This window comes from Daphnia magna, unplaced genomic scaffold, assembly GCF_020631705.1.
Source record: "Daphnia magna isolate NIES unplaced genomic scaffold, ASM2063170v1.1 Dm_contigs210, whole genome shotgun sequence".
NCBI classification, from domain to species: Eukaryota; Metazoa; Arthropoda; class Branchiopoda; order Diplostraca; family Daphniidae; genus Daphnia; species Daphnia magna.
The window spans coordinates 12,686-29,022 of NW_025533178.1; the positions used below are offsets into that span (position 1 = coordinate 12,686).

The 16,337-nt window shown below is 32.0% G+C and overlaps 1 protein-coding gene and 1 pseudogene across 1 annotated transcript; one reads left to right on the forward strand and one right to left on the reverse strand.

Moving 5' to 3' along the window:
- The first annotated feature begins 6,207 nt into the window (after window positions 1-6,207).
- LOC123467630 lies at window positions 6,208-7,370 on the forward strand (annotated as a pseudogene).
- A 353-nt stretch (window positions 7,371-7,723) lies between these two features.
- LOC123467632 lies at window positions 7,724-11,370 on the reverse strand. Its single transcript, XM_045167493.1, is given in 5 exon segments — window positions 7,724-7,849; window positions 7,851-8,831; window positions 9,282-9,649; window positions 10,005-10,293; window positions 11,158-11,370. Coding segments are annotated over 5 exon segments (1,887 nt in total). The 5' UTR covers window positions 11,281-11,370.
- Between the last annotated feature and the right edge of the window lie 4,967 nt (window positions 11,371-16,337).

A 16,337-nucleotide genomic window follows, 5' to 3' on the forward strand; every position in this document is an offset into this window, starting at 1 on the left:
ATAGAAGTAAAAACTCATGGTATAACAGTGTATTCACATTGAATACAAGTATATTTGATGCTGTTTACATATAGAAGTAAAAACTCATGGTATAACAGTGTATTCACATTGAATACAAGTATATTCCATGCAGTTTACATATAGAAGTAAAAACTCATGGTATAACAGTGTATTCACATTGAATACAAGTATATTCCAAGCAGTTTACATATAAAAGTAAAAACTCATGGTATAACAGTGTATTCACATTTAATAAAAGTATATTTGCTGTTGTTTACATATAGAAGTAAAACATCATGGTATAACAGTGTATTCACATTGAATACAAGTATATTCCATGCAGTTTACATATAGAAGTAAAAACTCATGGTATAACTGTGTATTCACATTGAATACAAGTATATTCCATGCAGTTTACATATAGAAGTAAAAACTCATGGTATAACAGTGTATTCACATTGAATACAAGTATATTCCATGCAGTTTACATATAGAAGTAAAAACTCATGGTATAACAGTGTATTCACATTGAATACAAGTATATTCCATGCAGTTTACATATAGAAGTAAAAACTCGTGGTATAACAGTGTATTCACATTGAATACAAGTATATTCCATGCAGTTTACATATAGAAGTAAAAACTCATGGTATAACAGTATATTCACATTGAATACAAGTATATTTGATGCAGTTTACATATAGAAGTAAAAACTCATGGTATAACAGTGTATTCACATTGAATACAAGTATATTTGATGCAGTTTACATATAGAAGTAAAAACTCATGGTATAACAGTGTATTCACATTGAATACAAGTATATTCCATGCAGTTTACATATAGAAGTAAAAACTCATGGTATAACAGTGTATTCACATTGAATACAAGTATATTTGATGCAGTATACATATAGAAGTAAAAACCTATGGTATAAAAGTGTATTCACATTGAGTACAAGTATATTCCATACAGTTTACATATAGAAGTAAAAACTCATGGTATAACAGTGTATTCACATTGAATACAAGTATATTTGATGGTGTTTATATATAGAAGTAAATACTTATGGTATAACAGTGTATTCACATTGAATACAAGTATATTCTATGCAGTTTACATATAGAAGTGAAAACTAATGGTATAACAGTGTATTCATATTGAATACAAGTATATTCCATGCAGTTTACATAAAGAAATAGAAACTCATGGTATAACAGTGTATTCACATTGAATACAAGTATATTTGATGCTGTTTACATATAGAAGTAAAAACTCATAGTATAACAGTGTATTCACATTGAATACAAGTATATTCCATGCAGTTTACATATAGAAGTAAAAACTCATGGTATAACAGTGTATTCACATTGAATACAAGTATATTCCATGCAGTTTACATATAGAAGTAAAAACTCATGGTATAACAGTGTATTCACATTGAATACAAGTATATTTGATGCTGTTTACATATAGAAGTAAAAACTCATGGTATAACAGTGTATTCACATTGAATACAAGTATATTTGATGCAGTATACACATAGAAGTAAAAACTCATGGTATAACTGTGTATTCACATTGAATACAAGTATATTCCATGCAGTTTACATAAAGAAGTAAAAACTCATGGTATAACAGTGTATTCACATTGAATACAAGTATATTTGATGTAGTATACATATTCAAGGTAAAACTCATGGTATAACAGTGTATTCACATTGAATACAAGTATATTCCATGCAGTTTACATATAGAAGTAAAAACTCATGGTATAACAGTGTATTCACATTGAATACAAGTATGTTCCATGCAGTTTACATATAGAAGTAAAAACTCATGGTATAACAGTGTATTCACATTCAATACAAGTATATTTGATGCAGTATACATGTAAGTAAAAACTCATGGTATAACAGTGTATTCACATTGAATACAAGTATATTTGATGCAGTATACATATAGAAGTAAAAACTCATGGTATAACAGTGTATTCACATTGAATACAAGTATATTCCATGCAGTTTACATATAGAAGTAAAAACTCATAGTATAACAGTGTATTCACATTGAATACAAGTATATTTGATGCAGTATACATATAGAAGTAAAAACTCATGGTATAACACTGTATTCACATTGAATACAAGTATATTTGATGCAGTATACATATAGAAGTAAAAACTCATGGTATAACAGTGTATTCACATTGAATACAAGTATATTTGATGCAGTATACACATAAAAGTAAAAACTCATGGTATAACTGTGTATTCACATTGAATACAAGTATATTCCATGCAGTTTACATATAGAAGTAAAAACTCATGGTATAACAGGGTATTTACATTGAATTCAAGTATATTCCATACAGTTTACATAAAGAAGTAAAAACTCATGGTATAACAGTGTATTCACATTGAATACAAGTATATTCCATGCAGTTTACATATGGAAGTAAAAACTCTTGGTATAACAGTGTATTCACATTAAATACAAGTATATTCCATGTAGTTTACACATAGAAATAGAAACTCATGGTATAACAGTGTATTCACATTGAATACAAGTATATTTGATGCTGTTTACATATAGAAGTAAAAACTCATAGTATAACAGTGTATTCACATTGAATACAAGATTATTTGATGCAGTATACATATAGAAGTAAAAACTCATGGTATAACTGTGTATTCACATTGAATACAAGTATATTCCATGCAGTTTACATATAGAAGTAAAAACCCATGGTATAACAGTGTATTCACATTGAATACAAGTATATTCCATGCAGTTTACATATAGAAGTAAAAACTCATGGTATAACAGTGTATTCACATTGAATACAAGTATATTTGATGCAGTATACACATAAAAGTAAAAACTCATGGTATAACTGTGTATTCACATTGAATACAAGTATATTCCATGCAGTTTACATATAGAAGTAAAAACTCATGGTATAACAGTGTATTTACATTGAATACAAGTATATTTGATGCAGTATACATATAGAAGTAAAAACTCAGTGTATAACAGTGTATTCACATTGAATACAAGTATATTCAATGCAGTTTACATATAGAAGTGAAAACTCATGGTATAACAGTGTATTCACATTGAACACAAGTATATTCCATGCAGTTTACATATAGAAGTAAAAACTCATGGTATAAAAGTGTATTCACATTGAATACAAGTATATTCCATGCAGTTTACATATAGAAGTAAAAACTCATGGTATAACAGTGTATTCACATTGAATACAAGTATATTCCATGCAGTTTACATAAAGAAGTAAAAACTCAGGGTATAACAGTGTATTCACATTGAATACAAGTATATTTGATGCAGTATACATATAGAAGTAAAAATTCATGGTATAACAGTGTATTCACATTGAATTCGAGTATATTCCATACAGTTTACATAAAGAAGTAAAAACTCATGGTATAACAGTGTATTTACATTGAATACAAGTATATTTGATGCAGTTTACATATAGAAGCAAAAACTAATGGTATAAAAAAGTATTCACATTGAATACAAGTATATTCCATGCAGTTTACATATAGAAGTAAAAACTCATGGTATAACAGTGTATTCACATTGAATATAAGTATATTCCATGCAGTTTACATATAGAAGTAAAAACTCATGGTATAACAGTGTATTCACATTGAATACAAGTATATTTGATGCAGTATACATATAGAAGTAAAAACTCATGGTATAACAGTGTATTCACGTTGAATACAAGTATATTCCATGCAGTTTACATATAGAAGTAAAAACTCATGGTATAACAGTGTATTCACATTGAATACAAGTATATTCCATGCAGTTTACATATAGAAGTAAAAACTCATGGTATAACAGTGTATTCACATTCAATAGCAGTATATTTGATGCAGTATACATATAGAAGTAAAAACTCATGGTATAACACTGTATTCACATTGAATACAAGTATATTTGATGCAGTATACATATAGAAGTAAAAACTCATGGTAAAACAGTGTATTCACATTGAATACAAGTATATTCCATGCAGTTTACATATAGAAGTAAAAACTCATGGTATAACAGTGTATTCACATTGAATACAAGTATATTCCATGCAGTTTACATATAGAAGTAAAAACTCATGGTATAACAGTGTATTCACATTGAATACAAGTATATTTGATGCAGTATACATATAGAAGTAAAAATTCATGGTATAACAGTGTATTCACATTGAATACAAGTATATTTGATGCAGTATACATATAGAAGTAAAAACTCATGGTATAACAGTGTATTCACATTAAATACAAGTATATTTGATGCTGTTTACATATAGATTTAAAATCTCATGGTATAGCAGTGTATTCACATTGAATACAAGTATATTTTATGCAGTATACACATAGAAGTAAAAACTCATGGTATAACTGTGTATTCACATTGAATACAAGTATATTCCATGCAGTTTACATAAAGAAGTAAAAACTCATGGTATAACAGTGTATTCACATTAAATACAAGTATATTCCATGTAGGTTACACATAGAAATAGAAACTCATGGTATAACAGTGTATTCACATTTAATACAAGTATAGTCCATGCAGTTTACATAAAGAAGTTAAAACTCATGGTATAACAGTATATTCACATTGAATACAAGTATATTTGATGCAGTATACATATTCAAGTAAAAACTCATGGTATAACAGTGTATTCACATTGAATACAAGTATATTCCATGCAGTTTACATATAGAAGTAAAAACTCATGGTATAACAGTGTATTCACATTGAATACAAGTATATTCCATGCAGTTTACATATAGAAGTAAAAACTCATGGTATAACAGTGTATTCACATTCAATACAAGTATATTTGATGCAGTATACATATAGAAGTAAAAACTCATGGTATAACACTGTATTCACATTGAATACAAGTATATTTGATGCAGTATACATATAGAAGTAAAAACTCATGGTATAACAGTGTATTCACATTGAATACAAGTATATTTGATGCAGTATACATATAGAAGTAAAAACTCATGGTATAACAGTGTATTCACATTGAATGCAAGTATATTCCATGCAGTTTACATATAGAAGGAAAAACTCATGGTATAACAGTGTATTCACATTGAATACAAGTATATTCCATGCAGTTTACATAAAGAAGTAAAAACTCATGGTATAACACTGTATTCACATTGAATACAAGTATATTCCATGCATTTTACATATAGAAGTAAAACTCATGGTATAACAGTGTATTCACATTGAATACAAGTATATTTGATGCAGTATACATATAGAAGTAAAAACTCGTGGTATAACAGTGTATTTACATTGAATACAAGTGTATTTGATGCAGTATACATATAGAAGTAAAAACTCATGGTATAACAGTGTAACAGTGTATTCACATTGAATACAAGTATATTTGATCCTGTTTACATATAGAAGTAAAAACTCATGGTATCACAGTGTATTCACATTGAATACAAGTATATTTTTCAATAGTGATTACACTTATGAAAAGTATACTTTTCTATTACGTTCACTAACGTAATGTAATTACAATCGCATTGTAATTTACAAAATTACAATCGCATTGTAATTGAAAACTATTTCTCTTGTCAGATAAATAGGTTTCAAGCAAGCGGTGACCACCCGATTGGTGGTCACGCCCCCGTTTCTCTGCCCTAGCAACGATCAAAAACGCCTAGAAGCACTAATTGGGTGGGTGGGTGGGAAATAACGTGCTTCGTTCGCTAGGCGTTGCTTGTGAATAGTTCGTCTGCAGCAGTGTGTACACACTGCTGCTAGATATAATCTTATACTTCGTATATGATTATTTAATGGTTTACTAACCATTCACTGCAAAGAAAAGTATTTACTTTTCAATAGTGATTACACTTATGAAAAGTATACTTTTCTATTACGTTCACTAACATAATGTAATTACAATCGCATTGTAATTTACAAAATTACAATCGCATTGTAATTGAAAACTATTTCTCTTCTCAGATAAATAGGTTTCAAGCAAGCGGTGACCACTCGATTGGTGGTCACGCCCCCGTTTCTCTGAACTAAACGTGGTAAGCGATGGAATTAATTTGATTAGCTGAATTTTTCGTCTGCTGTAGTAAACACTCGTCTGTCAGTATTTCACCGAATCGTATTTATTTTTTTTTTTAAATGGATGATCCAATTTCTGAATCCTGTTCATCTTCTGATGTTGTTGCACTTGAATACGAATCCAGTTTGTCCGCTGGTTTGGACATTTCTCAATATTATCTTTCAAAATCGGTGAGGGATTCAACTAAACAGCAGGTACTATTACATGTAGCATCCGTCACGTCACGTTTGTTTATAACATTCCTATGTTTATTTTATTTTATTTTATTTTATTTTATTTTATGTTTTTTTTTTTATTTAGTACAATCGTGTCTATGAAATTTGGGCTGCTTTTTGTCAAGAGAATGGAATACCGGAATTTGGGGCAGATCATAAACAATTGGCTGCCTGTCTTTCTCTGGTAATGCTACGAGACGGATCGTATTCTAAAGTAGTTATGTTGAGTTCTGCGATCGCGCATGAGTATCGTGTCCGAATGTTGCCATCACCTACCGTTCACGAAACAATATCTCTTCTCTGCCGTGGTTTCCGGAATGAGCACCCTCAAATGCGTGCGCCCAAGTCACCTATAACTGAAGACATTTTGTCCAAGATGTACTTTCATCAAATCAAATCATCAAAAATCAGTAAATGGAAGAGATGGCCTACGTGCCTCACTTGTCCTTTGGAGGACAATTTGGAGAGTTTCGATGGAGTATCATACACTTGGCCGTTTTAGCGATATCGTTAAACTTCAGAGAAAAGATGTCATCTATAAATCAAGTCCATCTCCTCATCTTCAAATTTTATTTCAAGGTGGCAAAAACGACCAGTATTCTGAAGGAAGTGAGAGAATTGTCGCTTCTAATATAAATAAAGAAATTTGTCCAGTGAAACTCACTCTCAACTATTTTCAGTTCTTGGGCCCCTCCTACTCTGGTTGTTTGGTCCCTTTGTGTACTGCTAAAAATGTTCCCAACCCTGTTAAGCCTGTACCTTACAGTAGCGCCCTTTCTGATTTGAAAAAACTGTTGCAATCGTTGGGTTGTGATCCTAAACTTTACGGCGAACATTCCGGAAAAAGAGGCGGTGCCACTGCGGCAGCCGCCCATGGTGCGACTGAAAGCCAATTAAAGCGTTTGGGTGGATGGCGTTCAGATGTAATGCCGTCAAAATACGTTGACCTGTCCCTCTCAAGTCGCATTTCTATGTCCCAACTATTACAAAACAAAATTTCTCAGTAATAATAATTATTGTAGCATGTATACTTGTGAAGGTCAAAAATGAAGTTGTGGTACATAAACTTGAGTCCAACTGGGTCAGATTGATTTGAATTTCTTGTATTTGTGTGAGAAAAAGCAGTTTGACTTTGCATCGTGATTTTAGTTAGAATTGAAAGTGATCTCTAGGAAATTGAATTTGACTCGCCCAGTGAGAGGTGATCGATGATTTAATGTGCCCTGAATGATAAATGGTATGCGTGTCTCGACGTTTTTGAAAGGCCATAACAGCCGTCCCTCTCTGTCAAATATTTCGGTCCAATAATCGGCGGTCCTCCATTCCGGAATAAATAAGATTCCGGTTGTTTTCGACGTTTTCAGTTTCCTGGTGACTTTGATAACCTCTCGTATTGGCGGACAAATCCAAGCAATCTCCCCGTCCCATGAATGCGAAAATGCGTCAATGCCAGTTGTTCCCTTGCAGTAAAAATTTGAAAAAAATCTTTCGCATTTTCTATTGCGATCAGAAGCAAACATGTCGATTGTAAAATTGAATCTCCGATTGCTCTTTTGGAATGTTTCGTCGTCTATTTGCCAGTCATCCGTGTCTGTTGTTTTTGAACCGTCATCTGCCAACTTGATGCGCGGGTCGTCTCGTAAAAGGTGGATCGGTATTATTTTCAAACTAAGTTTCTTGCAGAGGACCATGACTTCGAAGATTTCCTTTTGAATATGTCTCTTTCCAGACCCTTTCGTTAAGAAAGTGGTCAAATTTTGGCTGTCGGTGAGCCAGTAAATGTTGGTGGCTTTGTTGTTGGTCGCCCCTGTATGTTGGTAATATTCCAGGGTTTTTCTCACTGCGAGAAGTTCTCTATGACCAGATGATAGTCTTTTTTCGTCCTCGTTTAGCAATCCTCTATAGTAAAGTTTCTCTCCTTTGATCGAGTAAGCACATGTGGCAAATCCAGAGGCATCACTTGCCCAAATCTTCTCTTCTTGCGTTCGTGCATGGTTTGACACAAAACTCGATTTCATAAAAGAGCTGGGTGGTCCAATTATCGATAAAACAGATATTTCTGTTGCAGCTGATCGAATTAAAGAATTGTCAAAATCAGAAAAGTTTTCTACAAAAAAATTAAGTCCGTTCAGTGATTCCGTGCTCATTGTTAGAAAAGTGCTCCATCCTCTTCCTTGTGCTGCCGCATCTAGTTCTATGTAAGCGGCTCTTGCCGCCATAATGACTACTGGTCCTAGTGCTGGTTCTGTTGAGACCATTTTTCCTAGAGTTCCAGCTAATTCTTTTGCCAGAATTGGCTTTGGACCATAAGCGATCGTTTTCAGAACTTGTTGAATAGTGTGCTGTTTTTTGGCCTCACTCAGGCGTACGGTCATACTATCAGTGTCAATGATGAAACCAAGATATTCCTTGCATTGGCTAGCATCATTTTCTTGGTCAGATTTCTTCTTTTCAATGATCCACCCAGACTTTTTTAGGATGTCGTAAACTATCGAGCGATCCTTCTCGGCTTGACATTTCGTGTCAGACGTAATTCTTCCATCGTCCAGATAAATTGAGTGTCTGATACCTTTGTTGTGAAGGTATGCATTGATTGGTTTGAACAGTTTTGTGATGCAGTGGACTGCTGATGACAACCCGAACGGAAGAAACAGAAAAGTAAAATATATGGTAGTGCCCTCTGGTGTCCGAATGGCTGCTCCCAAATATTTCGTTTGCGACCGGTGGATCTTAATATGGTGGTATGCTGACTTCAGGTCATATATCACTTGGAAATCTTTTGGTCTCGTTAGTTCCAAAGCCTTTTGGAAATGTGAGAGTGTGACCGTTTGTTCTTGTAGGCACAAGTTGACGCATCTTGAGCCGTCCCAACACAATCTCTTCTTTATCGATCCGTCTCTTCCTCTTTTATGAGACACTGTTAATGGAGAGACGCAAAGAGGTTTTTCCTTCGTGAATTGGATGATTCCCAATGTTGCAAGTTCTGTTACTGCTTGGTGGACAAAAACCGGATCTTTATTGGCTGAAGCATTGTTGGGTTCTTCGTAGGCAGCTGGAGCCTTCGTGAATGGAATGATGTAACCTTCTTCCAGTACATTCAAAACCCAGTCGCCGGCTTTTAGTTCTTTAATCCAGAATTCTCGAACCTTTTCCTGATGAATTGATCCAGGGATAAATTCTGTATGATCGTCGTTAATGTTGGACTGTTCAGTGACATTATTGTCCTGTGTGATCTTTGTCGAAAGGGACACTTGTATCAAATCTGGTTTGTTAGCCTCAGTTGATTCTCTGAAAGTTTTCAAATAATTTATAAGTAAAGACAAATAGTCTCCATTTAGTCTTGCACATTACAAATCGTATGGCCATTGTATTGAATTAATCAAACAATCGTTACTTTCTGTCGGGGCAATTCCTGGAAAAATGTTCCAATGACTGACAAACATAACATCTGCGTTCGGTCGTTGGAGCTTGTCCTCCACCTCGAGTGGATCCACCTCGACCACCTCTTTAAGCTTGTACGCCGTGCCCGTGGTAGCCCCTGGGATTTGAAGGTCCAACTCCAAAATCGACCTGATATGAGTGGTTGCCTCTGAAACGTTTTCCTTGGCCACGTGATCTGTCCTTATCTTTCTCCCGTTCACGTTTTATTTCCCTCTTGTCTCTTTCCTCCAAGACTTTAGCGAGATCAGCATCCAAGTATTCCCCAGCCTTTCTTCTGGCAACTTTGTCAGCAGTGGCATAATCGAATTTGCGCCAAATTGTGAGAATGAAGAGCCGTTGGCGCATAAGCTCATGGGCCTTTCTGAACTCGTCCAGGACATCTTTTGCTGCAGTCTTATTGGTTCCTTGTTCCATCGTAGCAATCAATCTTAGTGATCCAAGTATTCCATTTTGAGTGGACATCATAATTTTCTCTAATGCTTCCAATTGCTAATGAAGTCAAGAGAAAACGGTGGACCATTATTTTCTTTCCAATAGACCACATTTTTTCTTAAAGGAGTAAATTGTTCTTTAATAAGTTAGGCATGACCTGTTATTAGATGTGTAGCTTTCACACCATCCACATTTTGAGTCTGTGACTACTACACAAGCCTTTTTCTGAGTGTGTGACTGTCTACACACCACTCGGCTTTAAGTCGGTTATTTATACATACGACTTGGTTGAAAATTTTGACCGATGAACACAAACCAATTCGTGTGTGTGTGACTGTTTACACACCACTCAGGTGTTAGTCTGTGACTGATACACGCGACTAAATTGTAGGTTGTGACAAATATACAAATTCTAATCATGAGTGTGTGACTGTCTACACACCACTCAGGTGTAAGTCTGTGATACAGTATAGTACTGATACACACGACTAAATTGTAGGTTGTGACAAATGTGCAAATTCTAATCATGAGTGTGTGACTGTCTACACACCACTCAAATGTAAGTCTGTGACTGATACACACGACTTGCGATTGTAAGTTCTGACCACTGCAAAAATCTAATTGCAAGTGAGTGTCTGTGACTGGATAATGACACGTCAAGGATGAAAACAGCTCTCTCACCTTAAAATAAATATATGAAATCTTGCCAACAAACGACAGTCCTCAAAGATGAGTTCATTGCAGTCATTTTGTTTGTAGCTCGTTCAATAGTCATTGAGAAGTTCATGACTCTTAACATGCAGCCTCGTAAAACTTTTTATGTTCAGTCTTTGACCAATATGTCACACTACACACACCACATACGATAGCCATTTTTATCCTTATTTGTAATCTTTTATTGCCTTTTGAAATGTATTATACCTCTCTTAGTTCCCTGTTCTTATCCGGAACGGCTTCAATGAATCCTGCCAGCCTCGATCTGGCAGATGACAATTCTTCTTTTGAAATCGATTCCCAGTCATCCGGAAAAAAATTAACTGCCATGATGATCTATGTCGTTCACTTGTCAATTCAAAAAGTATTTACTGTTGAAAAACTATGGGTTTTCTTAATTTTACTACGGAAAATCTCGACTTTTTCTAAGTAACGTGCTTCGTTCGCTAGGCGTTGCTTGTGAATAGTTCGTCTGCAGCAGTGTGTACACACTGCTGCCAGATATAATCTTATACTTCGTATATGATTATTTAATGGTTTACTAACCATTCACTGCAAAGAAAAGTATTTACTTTATATTATTTATATATAGAAGTAAAAACTCATGGTATCACAGTCTATTCTCATTGAATACAAGTATATTTGATTCTGTTTACATGTAGAAGTATAAACTCATAATCTAACAGTGTATTCACATTGAATACAAGTATATTTGATTCTGTTTACATGTAGAAGTATAAACTCATAATATAACAGTGTATTCACATTGAATACAAGTATATTTGATCCTGTTTACATGTAGAAGAATAAACTCATAATACAACAGTGTATTCACATTGAATACAAGTATATTTAATCCTTTTTACATATAGAAGTTAAAACTCATGGTATCACAGTGTATTCACATTGAATACAAGTATATTTGATTCTGTTTACATGTAGAAGTATAAACTCATAATATAACAGTGTATTCACATTGAATACAAGTATATTTAATCCTGTTTACGTATAGAAGTTAAAACTCATGGTATCACAGTGTATTCACATTGAATACAAGTATATTTGATTCTGTTTACATGTAGAAGTATAAATTCATAATATAACATTGTATTCACATTGAATACAAGTATATTTGATTCTTTTAACATGTAGGAGTATAAACTCATAATATAAAAGTTTATTCACATTGAATACAAGTATATTTGATCCTGTTTACATATAGAAGTAAAAACTCATGGTATCAAAGTGTATTCACATTGAATACAAGTATATTTTATATTATTTATATATAGAAGTAAAAACTCATGGTATCACAGTGTATTCACATTGAATACAAGTATATTTGATTCTGTTTACATGTAGAAGTATAAACTCATAATATAACAGTGTTACAAATAGAAAACGACGCAGCATTCAAATTAGGTCGGAACCTGGACCAACTGTATTTGTTACTTCTCGGAACGGACAGAACACAACTGCAATTGCTCTCGCGCTTCACTCTCGCGAATATTCTCTCGTTCTCTTTCTGACTATCTCTACTAGTCTCTCTCTCAGCCTCGACTCCCGGCCCTCTCACCTCTCTCTCACCTCGTCGCCTGGGGGCGAAGCGAGAGGGGAAGGGGGAACAATAGAAGGAAGGGATAAGAAGGTTGCCTAGTTTGCAACAAACAGTGTATTCACATTGAATACAAGTATATTTGATTCTGTTTACATGTAGAAGTATAAACTCATAATATAACAGTGTATTCACATTGAATACAAGTATATTGGATCCTGTTTACATTTAGAAGTTAAAACTCATGGTATCACAGTGTATTAACATTGAATACAAGGATATTTGATTCTGAATACATGTAGAAGTATAAACTCATAATATAACAGTGTATTCACATTGAATACACGTATATTTGATTCTGTTTCCATGTAGAAGTATAAACTCATAATATAACAAAGTATTCACATTGAATACAAGTATATTTGATCCTGTTTACATATAGAAGTTAAAACTCATGGTATCACAGTGTATTCACATTGAATACAAGTATATTTGATTCTGTTTACATGTAGAAGTATAAACTCATAATATAACAGTGTATTCACATTGAATACAAGTATATTTGATTCTGTTTACATGTAGAAGTATAAACTCATAATCTAACAGTGTATTCACATTGAATACAAGTATATTCGATTTTGTTTACATGTCGAAGCATAAACTCATAATATAACAGTGTATTCACATTGAATACAAGTATATTTGATTCTGTTTACACGTAGAAGTATAAACTCATAATATAACAGTGTATTCACATTGAATACAAGTATATTTGATTCTGTTTACATGTAGAAGTATAAACTCATAATATAACAGTGTATTCCCATTGAATACAAGTATATTTGATTCTGTTTACATGTAGAAGTATAAACTCATAATATAACAGTGTATTCACATTGAATACAAGCATATTTGATCCTGTTTACATATAGAAGTTAAAACTCAAGGTATCAAAGTGTATTCACATTGAATACAAGTATATTTTATATAATTTACATATAGAAGTAAAAATTCATGGTATCACAGTGTATTCACATTGAATACAAGTATATTTTATATTATTTACATATAGAAGTAAAAACTTATGGTATCACAGGGTATTCACATTGAGTACAAGTATATTTGATTTTGTTTACATGTCGAAGCATAAACTCATAATATAACAGTGTATTCACATTGAATACAAGTATATTTGATCCTGTTTACATATAGAAGTTAAAACTCATGGTATCACAGTGTATTCACATTGAATTCAAGTATATTTGATTCTGTTTACACGTAGAAGTATAAACTCATAATATAACAGTGCATTCACATTGAATACAAGTATATTTGATTCTGTTTACATGTACAAGTATAAACTCATAATATAACAGTGTATTCACATTGAATACAAGTATATTTGATTCTGTTTACATGTAGAAGTATAAACTCATAATATAACAGTGTATTCACATTAAATACAAGTATATTTTATTTTGTTTACATGTAGAAGTATAAACTCATAATATAAAAGTGTATTCACATTGAATACAAGTATATTTGATTTTGTTTACATGTCGAAGCATAAACTCATAATATAACAGTGTATTCACATTGAATACAAGTATATTTGATCCTGTTTACATATAGAAGTTAAAACTCATGGTATCACAGTGTATTCACATTGAATACAAGTATATTTGATTCTGTTTACACGTAGAAGTATGAACTCATAATATAACAGTGTATTCACATTGAATACAAGTATATTTGATTCTGTTTACATGTAGAAGTATAAACTCATAATATAACAGTGTATTCACATTGAATACAAGTATATTTGATCCTATTTACATATAGAAGTTAAAACTCATGGTATCACAGTGTATTCACATTGAATACAAGTATATTTGATTCTGTTTACACGTAGAAGTATAAACTCATAATATAACAGTGCATTCACATTGAATACAAGTATATTTGATTCTGTTTACATGTAGAAGTATAAACTCATAATATAACAGTGTATTCACATTGAATACAAGTATATTTGATTCTGTTTACATGTAGAAGTATAAACTCATAATATAACAGTGTATTCACATTAAATACAAGTATATTTTATTTTGTTTACATGTCGAAGCATAAACTCATAATATAACAGTGTATTCACATTGAATACAAGTATATTTGATCCTGTTTACATATAGAAGTTAAAATTCATGGTATCACAGTGTATTCACATTGAATACAAGTATATTTGATTCTGTTTACACGTAGAAGCATAAACTCATAATATAACAGTGTATTCACATTGAATACAAGTATATTTGATTCTGTTTAAATGTAGAAGTATAAACTCATAATATAACAGTGTATTCACATTGAATACAAGTATATTTGATTCTGTTTACATGTAGAAGTATAAACTCATAATATAAAAGTGTATTCACATTGAATACAAGTATATTTGATTTTGTTTACATGTCGAAGCATAAACTCATAATATAACAGTGTATTCACATTGAATACAAGTATATTTGATCCTGTTTACATATAGAAGTTAAAACTCATGGTATCACAGTGTATTCACATTGAATACAAGTATATTTGATTCTGTTTACACGTAGAAGTATGAACTCATAATATAACAGTGTATTCACATTGAATACAAGTATATTTGATTCTGTTTACATGTAGAAGTATAAACTCATAATATAACAGTGTATTCACATTGAATACAAGTATATTTGATCCTATTTACATATAGAAGTTAAAACTCATGGTATCACAGTGTATTCACATTGAATACAAGTATATTTGATTCTGTTTACATGTAGAAGTATAAACTCATAATATAACAGTGTATTCACATTGAATACAAGTATATTTGATTTTGTTTACATGTCGAAGCATAAACTCATAATATAACAGTGTATTCACATTGAATACAAGTATATTTGATCCTGTTTACATATAGAAGTTAAAACTCATGGTATCACAGTGTATTCACATTGAATACAAGTATATTTGATTCTGTTTACACGTAGAAGTATAAACTCATAATATAACAGTGTATTCACATTGAATACAAGTATATTTGATTCTGTTTACATGTAGAAGTATAAACTCATAATATAACAGTGTATTCACATTGAATACAAGTATATTTGATTCTGTTTACATATAGAAGTATAAACTCATAATATAACAGTGTATTCACATTGAATACAAGTATATTTGATCCTGTTTACATATAGAAGTTAAAACTCATGGTATCACAGTGTATTCACATTGAATACAAGTATATTTGATTCTGTTTACATGAAGAAGTATGAACTCATAATATAACAGTGTATTCACATTGAATACAAGTATATTTGATTCTGTTTACATGTGAAGTTTAAACTCATAATATAAAAGTGTATTCCATTGAATACAAGTTATTTGATTTTGTTTACATTCGAAGCATAAACTCATAATATAACAGTGTATTCACATTGAATACAAGTATATTTGATCCTGTTTACATGTAGAAGTTAAAACTTATGGTATCACAGTGTATTCACATTGAATACAAGTATATTTGATTCTGTTTACATGTAGAAGTATAAACTCATAATATAACAGTGTATTCACATTGAATACAAGTATATTTGATCCTGTTTACATATAGAAGTTAAAACTCATGGTATCACAGTGTATTCACATTGAATACAAGTATATTTGATTCTGTTTACATGTAGAAGTAAAAACTCATGGTATCACAGTGTATTCACATTGAATACAAGTATATTTGATTCTGTTTACATGTAGAAGTATAAACTCATAATATAACACTGTATTCACA